Here is a 19793-nt window from a genome sequence, read left to right on the forward strand (position 1 = left end):
AGCCAAAAAATGATGAGAATTGTCCCGGGCCACAGCCATGCTCTTGTGGGTGTCATGAGGGAGGGACAACTGCCCTGGGAGTTAAAATTTAGTGGGTGGCAGTTTTAGATGGGAACAAAGAACACCGTTGTGAAATTATCGAATTTTAAAGGTGTGCGGAGGGGGGCAAAAAAATCCTAGTTATTGCCCTGATGTAGTCCGGAACCGGTCCCCAGTGCCGTCTTAACATATGGGCCCACCCGGGCGCCTCAAAAGAAGAGGGGCCTCACGAAAACGACAACCGGTTGAAATTTTCTAAATTTGGCGAGGTAGGGCCTCAGTAGAATTACTTGGCGCGGGGGCCCATGATATTCTAAAGACGGCCCTGCCGGTCCCCTAATTTCACTTGCGAGTCGGGGGAATGTTCGCCGGGCCCGGATGTCCGAAGAGAGTTCTTCCAGCATGGCCCAGCCGCAAGGTAATCCGCTTATATCCCGCAAGGGACAGAGCGGGGGGCCATGTTTGGTGTTATGGTCCCCTAGTTTCAGATACTCGGTGGACCCTATAAGCGGGTGGGGGGGGGGCAACTGCCCCGGCTGGTGGAATTTTAGGTGGGGACATAGAACAGCACCATTATAAAATTATTGAATTTTAACGTTGGGGTTGGGGCAAAGTAATGTTTTCCCTTGGCAGCCGAATTATGTTTGCCCAGGGCAGCAAAAATCCTAGTTACGGCCCTGCCCTAAGCAACGAATTTTCATGGGCCTGGTCTCTCCGAAGTAAATTTATAGTTTAAAATTAAAAATGTGTAAAATTCATCCCAATGCCGCCCCCTCCTGGGGTTGCCTGTAATCCCCCACAACCCCCCTCTCATCAATATAAGGGCAATATTTTCAATTAAATTTTGCAATTTAAATTTAACATCTAATAAACACTGAAAAAAAAAAATCCAACTGCCAAAAAAAAAAATTCTCAAAAAAAAAAAAAAAATTCCCATATAAAAATTTTTATATTACGTATAATTTTTTTTTATTGACGCATGCGCATTTAGTATTATTTTTTTTTTTCGGGAAGAAGAGTGGGTGGTGGGAGTAGAGGGGGGGAATCCGATCGCGGACACATCTTCTCTCTCTCTCTCTCGCGCGTAGATGAAAAGTCTCTGTGTGTTGCGAGCACAGGTCTGGCTGGCCGCGCGTCTCTCTTTGTATATGTGTTAACAAATAAAAATTCAAATATTTGACCAAACAAAAAAAAAAATGCCAACACCTATCCGAAGGGATGAAGATTCCGCGGATGAGCAAGATAATCCCAACGAAGATAACGAGGATGATTCTTACGCTGGTAATTATTATTATTTAATCAACGGCTTTTCTTGGAAAAAAAAAATAATAACTTTCTTATTGCCGCCGATCACGAAGTTTTGTTTATTTACCGTTGGGATTTTTAAAATTATTTTGTTTAGATATTATTATTTATTTAATATCGCTTTAGATGTTTGTATATGCGATGTTTAATTTCCATTTATTTCCCCAACACGTGAGAGTGAGAAATCCGAGTTTGTGTGTTGATCGGTTGCGATACACATAGTAAATCATCCGCCGGCAAAACCACATGGTTTTTGTTTTGATCGTGAATTTTCAAGGGTGTCCTTAATCGGCGATCACTGCTCGTGATCGTCGTGTCGTCTGTTGAAAAAATCGGGCGGAATTTGATCGTTTTCAAAAAATCCCAATTTTATGTTTTTGTGCCAGAAGAAGGAGCTGGGGATAAGTATTAGGATAAGTATTACTCATTAACATATTAATATGGCGTAGCTGCTGGGTGAGCCCGGGTTCGAGGCTTTTGTGGGCGAGTCCAAAAAGCCCTCTATACATTTCAGGTTTCGAGTGTATGGTGGAAAGCTTCCTCCTAAAGAAAAGGGGGAGGAGGAGGGTTTTACGAGAGTATGTTGGCTGTGGTGATCTTTTCCTCTCTCTCTCTCGGGCTGTGTTTTAAAAGAATTGCTTTTCTCTAGTATTGATTTTATTGTTATAACTTCCAAGATGTCCGACTGTTTTTGAAAAAGCATCTTGGATCCGTTTCAATGATGGCTGTTGGGAAATTTTTTTTTTCTTCTCCCTCGTCGTCATTGGATTCGTGATTGAAATATTACCTATCACTTGCCTTGGTTATTTTTGAATTCCTTGATTTTTGTTTTCGCCCCCCTCAAATCTTATCTTGATCGGGATAAGTATTTCAATATTGACGCCATTTTTCCTATAAATATGTATATTTATATTCAAGTCCTGAAATTCAATCATCACTCATTTTTTCCACACGTTTTGAAATAAAGATCAACATTGACTGAAACATGAGAAATGTTTTGATTATTTTTTTTTATACACTTTTTTTTTTAGTTGGGGGGGGGGGCTTTGCATAATAAAGTACAATTTTATTTATTTTTTTAATATCATGGTTTACAACATCACATGAACAGTTTTGAAATTTGAGATGTTACAAATTGATGTACAAAATTGTGAAGTTTGTTTCATTGGCGAACCTGTCATATCTAGTCAAGGACAGCTTAAATTTTGCGGCTCTCCAAAATTGGTCCTCCCATTCCTCCAATGTTCATTGGCACGCCAGGGGTTTACATTTGCAACCGAGAGTGACTGTCTGGCTATTATTTCATGATAATGAAGAATCGATTCTGTAACAAATTTGGACAGTAATGCTGCCTAGCGAAAAAAATTACAAGTGTGCTCCCAGCACTACTGCTCTATAATATCTGTATGCAAGGAACCATAGTGGAAAGGTCGGGTTGAGAGAATTGATTATTCACCCAGCCGCAAATAGGTACTTTTTCTGCCGGAGCAAGCATGCATTTTGTCTCCCCCATATGTAATTCTGATAATTCAAAAAATGAAGAATTAAGTGTCCCATTTGTTTAAGTATCTGGGGCACCGCCCCCCTTCCATCCTCTTTGCGGGGGGGGACTCAGCCGAAACCCTAGGCCTGGGGGTTCAATGTCTGAATATTAAGGGTTCCGTGTCTTGAACAAAAATTTTAAGCTATGACTTTATTATGAAGTTGAGGTCAATATGAAAATGAAGCACTTTATCTTGCTTTGATGCCCAGTGTGACTGCACCCTTTGCATCTGCTTAAGTCTGGCCCTGTAGGCTATCTAGTGCATAGTGAAACTTCACTACAATGATACTGGATGCAATGGTAAATCCCTCTAGATTTTCGTTATATCGAGATTTCACTGCATTCCATATGCAGTGATAGCTTGGTTTACAAGTGTAATCTGTTCTGTAAACATGATCTAAATAGAAATACAAGGTGACAACAGGTGAAATGTCCAACATGGTGGCTGAGAAAGATACCCATAACAAATATGGATGTCATATATTTCAAAAATATAGCAACCCAATTGAAAATTAAATTATTAAAACTAGATGTACGTGATAAAACAGTACAGTGCCCATAAAAAATATTTATGGTTGTCTTATTCTAAGTATGGATAGCTTCTCGATTTAATTCAACATGTATCACATTTCTTTTTAAACTAGTCAATTGTGTTAGAATTTACTAACCCAGGGCATAAGCTATTCTATTTATTAACAGCCGTATTAGAGAAAAGCATTTTACAACACCACAATCTAGAATTGTCCCTTGCAAACCAATAATGGTGTCTCTTGTAGAAGCAGTTGATTGACTATGTATTAATAACTCGTGGTCCATTTTATCCAACCCATTGAAAATTTTAAACACTTCAATCATATCCCTGACACCTGTGCTTTTCCAATGTAAAAATTTTTAAAAATCTCATCTCTTATAGCTTAAGCCCTGTGTGCCATCGAGCACCTGTGGCTCTTCTTTGCACCCTCCCCTCGACCAAATCTATGTCCGTCTGTAAGTATGATCTACCTTACAGCATAACGATAAACTAAGCCGTGGAAAAAAGCTGAAGAATGACTAGGAAACCCCAGAGACCTTTTCGAAAAAGAAACAACATTCTATTTACACTTTTGGCCACCATTGAAGATTGTTCAGAAAACTTAAGCTGCTCGTCAATGAGAATTTCCAAATTATTGACCCCAGTAAAGCATTAAAATATCAAAGTAAGCTTCTCTGAAAAAAAATGACAAACTCAAATGATTTGTTCCACCAACCATGACCTATTTAAAAAATGAAGGGTGGGTAGGGTTGCCATTTGATACAACTGAGAAACTGGGACAAGTCTTTGTATAAACAAGGCATAATGTAAATTTTTTGATGAAAACTAAGCCATCTTAAATATTTCTCAGTTAAAATAATAAAATAACGATGATAAACCCTGGGCCTTGTTGAAACCCACCATAAATAATGGATTTCCAACTCACCCCCACATTAGCTAGCATGTTGTAAAAATCGGACACCGCCTGTTTTGAATGTGTGAGTTTGGTCTCTTCCTGGCATGCCAAGAAAAGTGAGGTTCAACCAGGACCATGTGATACATTCAGAAGACTGATATATATACTATATTAAACACTGAATAAGCTCACAAATTTTATAAAAATGATAGTTTTCAGTGTAGCAAATAATTTTGTCCAAGAGTGATAACGATAATGAAAATTGAGTATTTATCACTCTAACCTAATTTTTGTCAGCTTAATATGGAATGCCAAAACCGGGACTGTCTTGGTTTTTCGAGGTATTTGACCACCCTACTAGGCTTTGGGACATATATGAAGAAACGTTGTGTGTTGCATATATTGAGGGAAGGGACTTATTATAACATTTTTCAAAGAGGTGTCAAAAACATAAGCGGATAAAATGCTTTAAACAGGAAATATCAAATTTCAGTTGGGGCCATAAAAAAAGTCCTAATAACCAGAAAAATGTTCTAAATGGGAGTTTTATAAGTGAGATTTAATGTAATACTACAAACGCTGTTCAGTTTTACAAAGTAATCCTGTTGGTCTCTTCGAACAATGTCACATTACTTAGAACGTCTTTCCCCCATTTACAAACTGATTTCATGAAATAATTATTCAAGTTGATTAGAGTTCATAAAAACAAGGGTAACTGTGTGTGAGGTATAATCTCAAAACTGAGAAGAGGTTCTAAAGAGGCAGTGTTTTCCAAAATAGGTGACCCTATCCCTCTTCCCAGGGACTATATAATCTGTGGGTGATGTTAGAAGCCTTAGAAGCTATTAAAAAACTGAAACCTCACTACAACGATACTGTATAAAAATAAATCCCTCTATAACAATATTTTTTCAAGTCTTATTTGGCAATGCGAAAACTAATGTTAAACTGCTGCCTCTCGATATATTGATAATTCTTGTGCAGTGGTTTTTTCTCAATTTGCCTAGTATCGCAGAGTTTGCCGATGCTTCTGATTTACCCGTAGGCCTTTAGAGTTTTCAGTCTTATTTAAATTTGCTGTTCTGAAACCAGATTCTTATAATTTTTCTCGTATTTTTGTAGAAAAATCCTCAAATTGTGTTTTGGTTCCATGAAAAATCCCTAATGAACACATTTTTAGTCCTTGTTATCTAAGGCTAACCACGTGTTCTCAGGACAAAAATATGGGAAATTAGGATATCACGTATGGGAAATTGGCAATTGTCACCAAATACGATGCCAAAAGTTGGCAAAATGATTTTAATCCTTGATTTCAGTAGAGGATGAAACATTAAAGTAGGTTTTGTTGAAAATATATGGGGGAAAAAACTGGACATTTTTACATTTTAAAAAATTGGGATGGGGGAAATATATTGGGGCCATCTCTCCTGGGATAGTTTTCCCTTATATTTGTGAGGCATGTTTTCTTTGATGCAAAATATTTCATCTCATGATAAATTACATATTTTGCTAGTGTGGGAATTGGCACCTATGGTATCGTTATATCAAGATTTCACTGTAATATAGAATCATATGGGTTGGCTGAAATTTGGGGGTTGATGAAAAAAAAATTCTGAAACTGTAGAGGAAGCAAAAGTTTAATGAAACTGGTGTAGAGTCACCTCAGACACAGAGAACCGCAGTTAATTTGAGACACTCCGTAACAAATTTGACTTTGCCATTATTTTCATGATCTAATTTAATATTCTTGACCACCAATTATTAAAATTTGTCACCTTTCCACTCATTTTCACCTGGGCTCTAGCCATGGGTAAAGATATGGGGGTGGCGGAGTGAATCCCCGCCCAGCATCATTTACATAGCTGATTGATCTAATGTATATGCATAAACGGGGTGATTATAAAAAAACTATACCGACATATGGGCCCCTAACTATCATACCATTCACAGAAACTGAATGAAATTTTGGCATAAGGTATTTTGAGGTATGCGCTCAAGAATGATATGGAAAACAACAGTGTCGCGTCGCTCTAACAGTTACGGTTACCGTGAGAAAATTTCGAAAATATCAAATGGCAACACCAAGTTTTTTGTATTGGAATGCGATCTCCATACTGAAAAACACTAAATAGCGTTGGAATGGCACCTGTAGCACGAAAATCCCCGGAGCTGGGCAAGGAAAAAGTAAAAAGGACTTTGCCGTGCACCAGAGCATTAATGTTCGTTTCATTCGTCACACCGTTTCTTCGGCTGAGATCCCAGCCTGATTAGTCTTCCACAAGGTCATGTGGAAAATTTGTGAAACACAATAAAATGCTTTATTTTATGCTGCTTCTCTGTCCTTATTGGTTGTCCTCACTTTTAGCCTATCTACCGCCGGTGATTTTCATGCTACAGTTGCCGTTCGAATGCTATTTAGGGTTTTTCACAATGGAGATCACATTCCAATACAAAAAACTTGGTGTTGCCATTTGATATTTTCGAAATTTTCTCACTGTAACCATAACTGTTAGAGTGACACTGTTGTTTTCCATATCATTCTTGAGCACATACATCAAAATACCTTATGCCAAAATTTCATTCAGTTTCTGTGAATGGTATGATAGTTCGGGGTTCATATGTCGGGATAGTTTTTTATAATCATCCTGTATATGAATTGGCATCATCATGCCTCTTCACCATCTTTCATGCATTGGCATCATCATCATGCCTCTCTACCATCTTGCATGCCTATAACTGTGGCCCGCTCTAAATATGCCTCTAAGGATAGTCCATTGGTCAATGGACGCTGTTATATTCAGTAGTGTGTAAACAGCTCTTGTGACAAGTACTCTCTGGTAGATGAAAAGTTGTTGCGTTTTTCAGTCAAGAAAACGTTCTGAATTCCTGCTGGAGTTCATCTATGTTTATTTCTGGTGAGAGTTTAGGTATTGGCAGTTATTGTTCTAACTGGAAGTGATCCAACACTGGCACGTTTAAAAGTGGTTGACCGAGCGGTTTTTCCTGATAAATAGCAAAGTTGATATCCTCCCAGGTTTGAGTTTGCCAACCCAACGGTTCATGACTCCAGTCTGGCTGAATGTCTTAATTTATGACAAAGATCCTGGGTGATTCAGATTAGGTTCTAGCATATTTAACCCCTTAATGATCGCGGATGAGACTTCTTGTCTCATCCGCAAAAGGAAGAAATTCATTCTAGCTCTCAATTGGTTTTTTTTACCTCTTTTCTCACCATCACGAAGCTTTATTGTAACCCATGGGAACTTCGTGACCGTATAAATGGAAGTACGTTTTCCTCATCCCCCACATGCAATGTAGCTTTATAATACATAATCCTACTGTCAAAGCTTGAAGTGCGGTCAATTAGCGAAGTGGCCGGAGGTCCCTGGCAAGGTTCTTATAATATTATCCCTTAAAGTTCAATAATCTGATGTAAGACGGTCTGGTAGATGCCAGATCCATTTTTTTTCATTGCCAATGTGGGATACGTGGCTATATATACTATCTGTACTGGATCGGCTCTGTGATGATGGAGAAATTAATTAATAAAGACAGTTTTATATAATCTCACACAAATTTTGAAGAAGGAAAAAAGAGTTGCCGCATTTTGGCTGCAGTTTGATGGGTTGCTATAGCCCCCAAAACAATATGCTGAAATGTATGATGTATGTGACAGAACAATGTGGAAGTGTTTTGAGCAAAGTGTAGGAAAATGCTATTACGGGAATTTTTACCACAGAACATTTTGTCAGCTGAGGGCTCGTTGCAGAACAATGCAATACATTCTACTTTGGGGTCCATAACTAACGTGTACATAATTATCACAGAAAAATGTGCCAACTTGGTGATGATCCTGAATCGTCACAGAACATTTGTCTTTTGTTATCAGACTTTGTGAAGTGGCCGGAGATCCCTGGCCCAAACTGGCTGCCCAAAGCCAGAAATTAGTACATTGGGCAGGTCAATTTACAATGAAATTGACCAATTTATTATCTGGCCTGCCATTTCACAAACTTTCGAATTTCAAGCTTTGGCAGTAACATATATGTATGTAAGAGAGACAACACAGAGAAAGGTGAGAAAGATATGTGAAGTGGACCTTGGTGTTGTAACTAACTTTCAACTGACAAATCATTCAAATTTCACAAAGGTCATGAACGATGTGCATAATTTGAGTTCATGCTTCCTGTAGATCCATGCTTCAAACCAGTGACAAGACTTTGTTTCACAATTCTGCTTCGATAAACAAGTTCAATAAAATTGTTCTTTACTATTTCCAGGAACAGAAGGTGAAGAGGAAGTAGAGGAAGTTGATGATGATAACACCTTACCAGAAGACCAAGATGATGGCGAGGAAGAGCCTGTCGAAGGAGAAGCTGAAGAGGAGAATTCTAATGGTCCTCTTGAAGATAACGATGTGCCACCTGATGAAGAAGCAGAGGAGGATGAAGACGTCGAAGAGGAAGAAGAGGCTCCACCTAAACCTAAGCGAGAACGCGGCAGAAAAAGAAAAGCAAGAGGTGAAAGTGATCGAAAGAAAGGGAAAAAGAAAAAGAGGAAGAAAGCTGTGTCAGAGAGTGAGGTGAGTGAGAATGATCTTTCTGTGACAATCCATCCTCTTAGAAATGAGTGGCTATTGTGAAGTTAGAGATGGTGCTGACCAGGGTTGTAGTGATTTAAATCACTGCAACTGTGATCAACATTAAAAAAAAAAATTTTTTTAATCACTGATTTAAATCAATTTATTTCAGATATGAAAAATATCTATTTTAACCAAATAAAATTATTTATGCAGCTAATTTAATGCAGCACGATTTAATTTTTTATTAAATTATTTTATTATATTTTTAAATATTATTTATAGCATTAATTATAAAATAAATAATTTAATATTTAATTATAATTAATCATAAATATTTATTAAATAGCAGACATGCGATAGTCGTACTGATTTAGCTGACAAATGTGATTGCTCAAGATTTACAATGATGAAGTTATGGGATGTAAAGCAGACTTAGAAAATCAGACAGTTTGCATGGCAATCGATGGATGGACAAATATCCATAATGAACTGCACAAATGTGTGTGTAAGTGTTATCAAACAGTGTGTTAAAGTCATCTATGTTGATACCATTGACACATCTGGCTCATTATGTAGCAAATTTGGTTTTTAGTTCAGTGAAATCAACAGAAGAAAACTTAAATGTAAAATATCAAGTTTTGTTACTGACAATAGCTGCAAATATGGTTTCTTCCAGAAAGACTCTGGATGAAGTGCTTGGTTTTTTAGGATTTACATATATGAGTGCAGTGCCCACATTTTAAACCTGCTAGCCGTAGATTTAGTTAAAACTGATGTAACAACGCATGTTACAAGTACTGTATATTTAAATATTTTCATAATCATCGTCTCAAAAGCATGGTATCATACAGAGGGTGGAGAAGTGCATTGATACTTTCTGTAGAGGCACGATGGAATACTTATTGTTATTCGCTTGAATCTTATGTTAAAGTTGGTCAGTTGTTACTAAAGTTTGTGAAGACCACAGATCTCAAATAGATAGTGACATCTCCAGTAAAATTGTAAATATTGGTTTAAGAGAAATGTCGAGGACATGATTGCAATTCTGAAATCGATAGCCAAAACTATTGATTTTGTACAAAGGAGCAACTGCTCCCTAGCTGAATGGGTATTCCTAACTAGCATAGAAAAAGCTGCAATTAAAGATAAAATAAGCATCAACATCAAACAATAAAAAGGTCTTGTCTTCAACGTATAAAAATAGATATAAACAATCATATTAACAGATGCGCACTTTGCTGCATTTATTCTAAGCTAATCAGTGTTTATTTCTAGTACAGGAATCGGTTTAAGTTAGATAAAAAAAATTCCTTTCGTAAAAATGGGGAGAAAAGCTTTAGCAAACTGCGACAATGCTAATGTAATGATTGATGGTTGGATGTCTATTCGTTCCATACCTCCTGCATGCAGTTTTGCAAAAGTGGCTACCACTTCTTTCGCATTCTAAGATTTTCTTTCGCATTTTGCGAAAAATGTGACTGTAGCTTAAACCCTGACGGGAATCGATGTCACAAAAGAAGACAGAAATAAGGGTCTTGAATTTATCAAACAAAACTGTGGCTCTAGGTTCCTGGCAATTACATTAACATTTTTGGGGAAGTTGGAATCATTTTATACCGGAAATGTTTTTTTTTTACCCTAAGGTTGTTTATACAATGTCTGATTTTGAGTGGTCGAATAGCTTTTATGTTTTGGATAAAGATGAAATTACAGAGAGTGATATGTGGTTCTTAAACATGCTAACCACAGCCAAAGCATCGACTGCCTGTGCTGAAACAATTTTTTCAACATTTGGTGTAGTTTGTTCCAAATAGCAAACATATTAGGAGTATGTAAAGCAACAAAACTAGTGTTTTCAATGAAGCAAATGAACAATTATTGAGGGTAAAATTATTCAATACGATATGCATAAGATATCTAAGAAATGTATTTTTTTTCTCTAAATGTTCTGATGTATCTTACAAGTATATGATTCTTTATCTTTAGTTTGCAAATATTTTTAATTAGTCATTATTTTTATAAATTAAAATTTAATTATATATTCTAAGAAAATATAGATTAATGACTAATGTGTTAGTAATACATATTTAAATATATATTTTGTTTAAAAAAAATCATTTAAATAAAAAATAATCTGATTTAAATGAAAAAAATAAACAACCTTAGTGCTGATTGATATTGCAGGGGTAGCATTTGCCTATGCAAGTTCATTCATAGATTAATGCTACCTGACAGTTGATTTTTCTTTCGACAGAATATTTATCTGTTGGTCTCGGTGAGTGAATGTTCGTATAGTTGTTTTACAGTGAAGTACAGAAAAAAAAATTTGATTGTAATTTCTTTCACTCATTTCTTTTACAGGACAGTGAAAGCCCCCAGCCTGGTGCTCGCTCCGACAATGACAGCGATTACATTGCTGACCGAAAGTCAAAAAAGCCTAAAGCAGACAAGGTTGATTATGTATGTTCTCATTTGGCGATTTCCCCTTCCCCTCCATGTTGTCCCAATAAGCTTTAATTGGTTGCCTGCATTGATCGAATTCCACAGCAGTTTTTTTTTTTTTTGTAAAAAATCGGAAGTGTGAGCATTTATACCTTCACTGAATGGTTCTCGAAGTGTTGCTGTTTTGGAGGCATTGCCAAACTTTGCCAGGGGATATTTGTATATGCCAACAGAGTGATTAGGAATAACTAGAGCTCTCGCCTCCTTATTTATGCAATCATATTGTTGCGAGAGCTGCATAGAACCCATCACAATGCACAGGGATAGCGAGGGTCAAAATTCAGAGGATTACCACCCTAAGCCATTTGATTTCTGAAAAATATATCGGGGGGGGGGGGGACAAAATTCAAACATTTAGTCTCTCACCACCAGAGGCGTATGCAGGGGCCCCGTGCCCCCACATAAGCCAACCAGGAAATTAAAATATATTTTCGTAAAAAAAATTTAAATATTAAAAGAAAATATAGCATTTGCATATTAAATTAACCAATTTCTGTCAATTTAAATGTTTTTTGAAGGGTGGTAACTTTAAATTTTTATCGGCCCCCCAAATTTATACCCCCCATCTCCCAAGCCCTTTGTGCCCCGCCACTACATTTTAATACAGTGGAACCTCCATAACGGACGCCACCCATTAATGGACACTTTTAGAGTTTGTGAAACCGGGCCTTGATGTATTTTGCTATATATAAATGGACATTTCACGTTAGCAGACCAAAACTTGTCACATGGTGTCTGTTATCAAGAGGTTCCGCTGTAAAACATTAACTATAAGGAAAAAAATTGTAGGAAAGTTCACAAATGTTCTGTTAAATGAACGTTCACCTAATCTCAAATTTTCTTCAATTTTTTTTTTAGGCTGTGAAAAGTTCTGCTGAGATATGTGAAGAATTCGGACTTGAAGACGTTGTTGTGGACTATGACGAGGAACTTTATAATTCGCTGACAAACTATAAGTTGTTTTCACAGCACATACGGCCAATAATTGCAAAAGCCAATCCTAAAATTGCAATTTCTAAAATGGTCACTTTAATTTCTGCCAAATGGAGGGAATTTCTGGAGAACAACCCGAACAAAGAATCTATACTTGATGAAGAAGATCGAGCTGTTACAGCTGTCAAGCCAAAGAAAGAAGGTTTGTTTTATCTTTTCCCCTTTATGACCTAGATATGATAAGCATGTCCGTTTTGGTTTTTTTTTCATGGGGGGGGGGCAATGATGTAATGTGTATGGTGCCTGCTGTTTGTTTTCTTTGTTGTGAAAAATCCCTACAATTCTTTTCAAAAATCTCTTGCATGGAATTTGAATTTTCCCAAACCTCCCTAATTCTCATTCTACAGAGTCGGCAGCTATGTTATTTTACCAGGTTTAACTAATGAATTTTTAACCGATTTACATCTTACATTTCTCAAATTTGTTTCTTATTGCTAACTAAAAAATATTTTGAAAAAACAACAGTTTTTGAAGTACAGACTTCATTAAAAGCATAATAATCTTCTCATGCTAATGTTCACTTTGCGCCGAATGTGAAACAATCTGAGACTGTTGATACTAGTGGTAAAGAGAAAAATGCACAGGGTTCCCAGTAACCTAAGTTGGGGAATCAGGTAAATGAAAAATGGTTAGAGTTCTGGAAAGACCAATGGAAAATGGTCTGGGAAATATGCAAATATAGCTAAAAGTCAGGAGAAAACTCTGTGAATGAAGGAGAAAAAACACTCTGAAAACAGAAGTTCAAAGTTTAGAAGGTCTAGATTTTGAATTATACTGTAAAACCTCCCATAATGATCGCCTCGGAACAACAGCCACATTTTCTTATAACAACGCTCATCCCATTGGATCAGCATTAAAATTAACCTCCGAATAAGTATTTCTGAATAACGGCCACTTTTGGAAATTAAAATGCAAAACAAACAAAAAAAATCATTTTTCACGTAAGAAAAATAACCCTCAAGATTCTCTTTGAAGTTTTTCTTTCCTCGAGCATTTTGAACAAAAAAATAACTATGGGTTCGATCAGTAGTTTTCAAAATGTGGTCGGCAGACCCAGAGCGTTCTTCAAGTGGGGCACTAGATGGTTGTTCCGCTAACAGATGTGGTAGACGTGTTTCAGAAAGAAAGCAGAAATTAGGGTTACAATTTGGCAAGTGGCTGTGTCGTAGACCAGAGTCAGGTAAGCACTAATCAAAAATACTGTCCTAGATAAGAACGAAAAATAGCTGATTGCATCGGAGGATAAACCTGATCTGGAGAATGCGTATCCCAGGATACAAGGATTATATGGTGTGCAGTTGTACGTATTTTTCATCATGAGGTTTACAGTATAAAATTACAAATAAAGTTCTTCATTGAAAAATGCACACATCTTCAATACAAAAATAAATGTCTTGTGCTACAAAAATAGCTTTTTTACAAGCAACCGAAAAATTGTTTCAGAAATACCAAGCTTCTTGACATTGGTAACCTCCCAGTAGTGTCCACATTTGCTCTGTCCCATTAGTGACTGTTGTTGGGAGATTTCTGTGTATTTCTTTCTTCCAGAGTCATGGTCAGGGAAATGATGGAGCAAATTTTTCTGGGAACACTGAAATAAGATTGTAATTCGCTTGGGTTCAACTTGTTCAAATATATATATTTTAGCCTTTTCTTCGTTATTATAAGCAGATTTATAAGTGAGGGGATTAGTTAGAGCGGTAATGCGAATGGGTTGAATCTAAAAATATTCATTTACATTTTGGAAGTATGTAAATAAAAAGTGCAGATGGCAAATTCTCCCTGTATTTAGCTGTTGATCGTGGACATGAGCAATTTATCTATAGATAAAATAAAATCTGTTTTCTCCCCAACCTTTTAATTCATAGAATCCGAAAAACCATTAGAGAAGTCAAAGCCGAAGAAATCAAAATCGAGAAAATCAGTGCCTATGTTGAAGATCAAGATCGGTAATTTTGGCAAGAGGAAAAAGCACAGCTCGGTGAGTTCACATTTTTTATTTTATTTTAAGTATATAAATAATATAATCATCAGATAAAGGTTATAGTAGACTAATCAATTTTTCATGCAGTTGAATGCCCTGGGGGCTGTGAGTAACGAAATCTGCAGATAATTGGCAGATTGGTTTATAAATGATGAATTTGTCGAGATGTAAAGATGAAGGATAAATCTTATTTATTTTCAGCAATTAGCTATGCTCTGATTAAAAGGCTTTGAGAAGTTCCCTTAGTGCAGAACTGATATATTGGGTTCTCTTTCTATTTGCCCCACTTATGAAGTAAATTTTATTAGGCTTCCAGGGGTGGCATTATACCGAGGTCTAACTGGTCAATTTGTCTATGTCTGTGTCTTATTTTTCAATGAGTGAAATATATAAGGTTCATTTGATTTGCTAGGATTTAAACAAGCCAGTATAATATATCATTTTCTCAAATTTTCTATATGTTGAGGGAAATTCTAAAAAAATTAGGATGCATGATGAATCTAAAGTCACAGGATGCTCGAGACTGCATATACATCTAGAAACACAATAACAGCTGCAACAGGCGAAAAAATTTCTAGATCTTTTCCCTCCCACGTTCAGCAACCAATCAGATAATCTCGCGTCACAGAAGGAGGGGTGTAGGGTTAATGTCTGTTTCCACCCTTTTGCCTATGCTAATACAATTTTTCTCACTGAAGACAGGTGATCACCCCCTTTGCTATCCCTGTGTTCCACCTTCCAAGAAACGCATCCAACTTGTCATCAACCCAGAACTGACTGATCAATCTGGTAGCAACAGCACCAACCAAGCTGTTTAGAGCTTTGATATGACCAGAGATTTAAAAAAAATTCAATTTTGTTCTAATTTTTACAAATTCTCCTGATATTGCTAAGCACTGGTGTTGGGGACTACCCGAAAAAATCGCAACAAATATTAGAAGCAGATGCATAGCTTTAGTGTAAATGAAGCTGTTCCATTTGCATAGAAAAAAAATTTTCCCACATTTTTTCTGATGTGTGGTTATCTTTCTATGGCTTATTTATGAGAAATAAGGGTAATTTATCCCAATTTTTAAAAATCTTTTTGTGGTTCATATTTTGATTGAAATCACCAAAAAATAAAGCAAATAAACAGAAAATCCGAAACCTAATGCATTTCGAGACTCAGTGGATGTAAAAAATGCATTATATCGAAATGCATTAGGTTTGGATTTACCGTACATTTACCTCATTCAATAATGATTTCTGAATATTATTAAGCAAAGTTTATCTACTGTTCCATATTTTTATTGTTGATTTTTGTCTCCGCGAGGAGGATGACGAAAGCTATAGTGACAAAAGTGATGCTGAATTTGAAGCAGCTCTTGAAGAGCACGAAAATCGAAGTCCACCACCGCCTCGAGAATCAAAGAAGAAAGGAAAGTCTAAAAAAACTAAGAAAAAGAAGAAAACAAAGACCACGTCGAGCTTTCCTGGTTCTGAAGCTGAAAACGAAGGCTACGAGGTGTGTATTTGTCATCCTACAACATTTACTATGGGCTATCTATTGTTTGGGAATTTTGTAGCATAGATGTCTCAAAGGGTTTATTAACGATTGATATTGCTTTGCTTGAGAAAAAATATAGCACGTGGAGGGAAGGGGGATGTACCCCCCCCCCCAAATTAACTAAATGTATAAAAAATGGCTGTACACCACAAAAAAGTTCAAAAGTTTCTTGATTTGGAGGAATAATCTCAAACTCAAAAATAATTTTTTTCCCTGAGACAAATCAGACAAAAAAAAAAGATTTCATCCATCATGTTGTGACTAAACTGTGGTACATATATAACATTATGTAAAGATGATTAATATTGTCTTTTAATTACAAAATTTATTTCACACATCAAAGAAATTAATATAAAAATGTATTTTTATATTAAAATTATTCTAAGTTCATTCTTTATATTTCAGACTGATCACCAAGACTATTGTGAAGTTTGTCAGCAAGGAGGCGAAATCATTTTATGTGACACATGTCCACGAGCTTATCATTTAGTATGTTTAGATCCTGATTTGGAAGAGCCTCCAGAAGGAAAATGGAGCTGTCCGCATTGTGTATGTAGTGCTTTTCATTTGTTTCTGGTTTGTGTGAAAGTATGGATGTATGTGTGTGCATGTATATGAATTGTATGGCCAATGTGTGAAGTGTCCCGAAAATTGATTCCCCTTAAACTTGGATAGACTATCAAGACAAATTTAACTTTGCTTGAGATGCGAATGTTATGCACCATACACAATAACAGATATTTTTCGAGCAATTACAGAATTAAATATAGTTTTATCTTATCAGTGTCTCATTGTCAAGTGATTCAAGCCAAAAAAAAAAGCTCATTCGACGCAACGAAAGCTGGGATCACTACCTCAAGCCGAAGTTTATTGTTTCATTTCACTGTGTATTTTATTAGCCTTGTACACAAAGCTTATGCAAATACTTTTATTCTGCATAGAATAATAATGTACCATACCAATTGGTTTCATATATGATTAATTTCTTGAAACATAGAGTTACGTATCATAAATGGTGGTACCACTGAATTAGATAAAATCGGATTCTTATGATGCATCAAAAAATAAGAGCTTTTATTTTTGTGATATGGTAATTGACATCAAGTACATGTCTTTCAAGTTAGTGATGATACTGTTCTCTTCGTGAAGTGTCGCTGTATTTTGCATCTGTCTTCACGCTCGACCTGTTTAATAAGCAGTTGCTTTTTTTTGTACAGTGTTCTTTCATTTTTTTCCATCATATTTTGCAGTTCCATTTTAAGTATGATTCTTTGTGCTGTCATAAATTTTTCCATTTGCTTTTACCTCTATTTTATATTTGATCTATTCTCAGTTATATTCACAATAATCAAATAATTGGGATTGCGTAAATTCATGAGAGTGAACGCGGGATTCTTTTTTACATATTTATCTATAAACTGCCAGAATTATACTTTCTGAAATAAAGTACAGTAAAACCTTCATTAACCGGTGGTAATGGGTCTAGATTCATCTTGCATAACAAGATGTTGATAGATCTTACTGTTGATAGATACGATTCTCTATCAATAGATCTATAGATCTAAATCAGTGTTTCCCAAAGTGGGCGATATTGCCCCCAGTGGGCAATAGAATTGTCCAGGGGAATAGAAGCTACAGGTATAACATAGGATCCTAGGGGTAAGCTTGAGTTGGGGACGATGAGAGAAAAATATTTCTGAAGAAGGGGCAATGAAACAAAAAGTTTGGGAAACTGATGCAAATAGATCTATTGATGATAAATCTACTTTGAATTTCATTGTACTGTATATCTTGACATTTATGAAGTGTCTCGAGTTGAAATGAATGTAGAAAAATGTTGGTGTGGCCTAAACAAAAAGATGCTCTAGAATTCATAGATGCACCCAGCACGAGTTGTGGCCGATTTGTTCAGTTACTGGAAATGGGAACTGCTCTCCAGTCCTCCAAGCATGATACAGACCTGCCAAATCTCCGGATTTTTTAAAATTTCTCTGAATTTTTGCAGACACGTAGATTTTACATGAGCTTTCACATTGTCGTGATGTCAATGACTGCCGTCGTCATTTCATTCGAGTAGCCGTAAAAAAGTGTCTTGGTGACTACATTTAAGCAACTGGCAAAGACATGATTTTGTTTACGTAGTGTTTATTGCAATCAACTTATCAGGGGCATGACCTTGGTTGCGGAAATTCCTGTAGGGGGGGGGGTACCCCCCTTCAGGAAAATTTCTGTATTTCAAAAGTTGTCACATCTGATGATAATAAGACTTGCCTGCATCAGGTTTTTCTTTGTTTCAGTCCTTTTTTTTCACTTTGTGGAAAAGTGCAAGCCTTGCTTCCAAGTGTGTGTTAAAACTCCTTTTATGAGTACTATTTTTGTTCTTTAACCCTTTAATTGGCAAGCATTGAAATATCCAGAGGAGAAAAATTTTGAGGGGCGGGTATATATTAAGCAAATGACGCGCGTACCCTAAATCAAGGTTGGATAAATTTTAAAATCTAGGCTCTAGAAAACATTTTTAAGCTCTAAAAAATTACGCAGAGAAAAAAAGGTCTAAAGTAATGTTTCTTTTTGACTTTTTCAGGGCGTAGTGACCCTCTTTCATGTTGGCAGATATGCTGCCATAAATTTCAAACATTTTGTGCTGCTCTCAGCTTGCAATTTCGTAACTACAGAAAGAAAGTTTTAGGCCCCAATATAATTTGGTGCTTGTCCAGCTCGGCCCTACATGACAAAAAGAAAGAAAAAAAAAAATGCCAATGTAAAAGAACATGAGATGTACTTTAGGGAACACACTGTATTTATGATTTACATAGATTTGTATGGTTTTAAAATGCCATCTATTGTATTATGAATCTTCCTCTTTGAGACACTCAATTTTCTTTATGAATTTTTTCTGGAAGGCTTCATCTGAGAAATGGGGGGGGGGGATTCAAATAAATGTAGTATTTTATTCTTTAATTCTATCAAATCGCCAGTTTTTCCACAAGATAAGTGGATCTAGCATATTGTAATTTTATTGAATTTTGTATCCTTATTGCATGTAAATTATCTAACATGGTGTTGCAGATTCCATGGCATAAGTGAGCAAGAGAATGTAATAATGCTTTGTTTGTTCTATTTTTGTTTTTTTTCCTTACTTTGCATGATCTTATTAACTCGATTTTTTTCATTGGTCATCCATCTTGAATGAGCAAATCTTTGGCATTACTAATTTAAAGAGTTTTTTTTTTTTTTATAATAAATGCATATGGCTTTTTCAATGTAATCACGCAAGCTTATTAGATTTACCTGTTATGTCGTGTGTGTGTCTGTTGCATGTGCAGTTTCAAAAAATTCCTGGATGTTATAATGGTCTTCATTTGGCTCATTTTAATCACTGTTTTGTTTGGTTTTTTTAAGTGGATTAAGGCATGTTCTTAATATTTATTATAATCACATGGATTAATAACAAATATATGAAACTTCTTCTCTCCGTGTCTCAAATGTTAATTTCCATCTTAATGCTGTCACACACAAACTTCAAAATTGACTGACATAGTTTTGTTTCTCACTGGCGATTAGTGTATTTATTTATAATATATCATTTCATGTTTTTGCAGCTTCTCCCTCCCTATCCTTGAAAAGCAAGGCATGCATCAGCACATAGCAGCTCTCCTCTGATACATAAAAAAAATCGAAATTAACTTAGAATCTTGTGCCCATGAGTCTTCTTGGATCTTAGTTCTCGTGAACCTGATGTGATAGTTTTTAATGTTTTTAAGTGTTGAGCCAAATTAAGCAAACCGTATGAGATATGACATCCGGGTATTTTTTGGAATTTTTTTTTTTTTTTGTCACATTTATTTTCTCGTTGAAAGGACGCCTGAACA

At 36.1% G+C, this 19793-nt stretch overlaps 1 protein-coding gene across 12 annotated transcripts in view; it reads left to right on the top strand.

Annotated features, from left to right (window-relative positions):
- Positions 1-1028: 1028 nt before the first annotated feature.
- Mi-2 (chromodomain-helicase-DNA-binding protein Mi-2 homolog) overlaps positions 1029-19793 on the top strand; it is a 71245-nt gene continuing 52480 nt past the window's right edge. For 3 of the 12 annotated variants that reach the window (XM_089234930.1, XM_089234935.1, XM_089234940.1), the window contains exons 1-7: positions 1117-1320; positions 8595-8896; positions 11258-11356; positions 12257-12533; positions 14260-14372; positions 15691-15879; positions 16327-16470. In XM_089234930.1, coding sequence (XP_089091056.1) covers positions 1236-1320; positions 8595-8896; positions 11258-11356; positions 12257-12533; positions 14260-14372; positions 15691-15879; positions 16327-16470 — 1209 coding nt within the window. In that variant the 5' untranslated portion in view covers positions 1117-1235. Of the gene's footprint in view, positions 1321-8594; positions 8897-11257; positions 11357-12256; positions 12534-14259; positions 14373-15687; positions 15880-16326; positions 16471-19793 lie in introns of all 12 variants that reach the window. The other 9 variants (XM_089234933.1, XM_089234934.1, XM_089234932.1 and 6 more) reach the window with 7 other exon arrangements.

This window comes from Pholcus phalangioides, unplaced genomic scaffold, assembly GCF_987345545.1.
Source record: "Pholcus phalangioides strain wild (caught in Gottingen) unplaced genomic scaffold, Ppha-v1.0 ptg000008l_1, whole genome shotgun sequence".
Taxonomy (NCBI): domain Eukaryota; kingdom Metazoa; phylum Arthropoda; class Arachnida; order Araneae; family Pholcidae; genus Pholcus; species Pholcus phalangioides.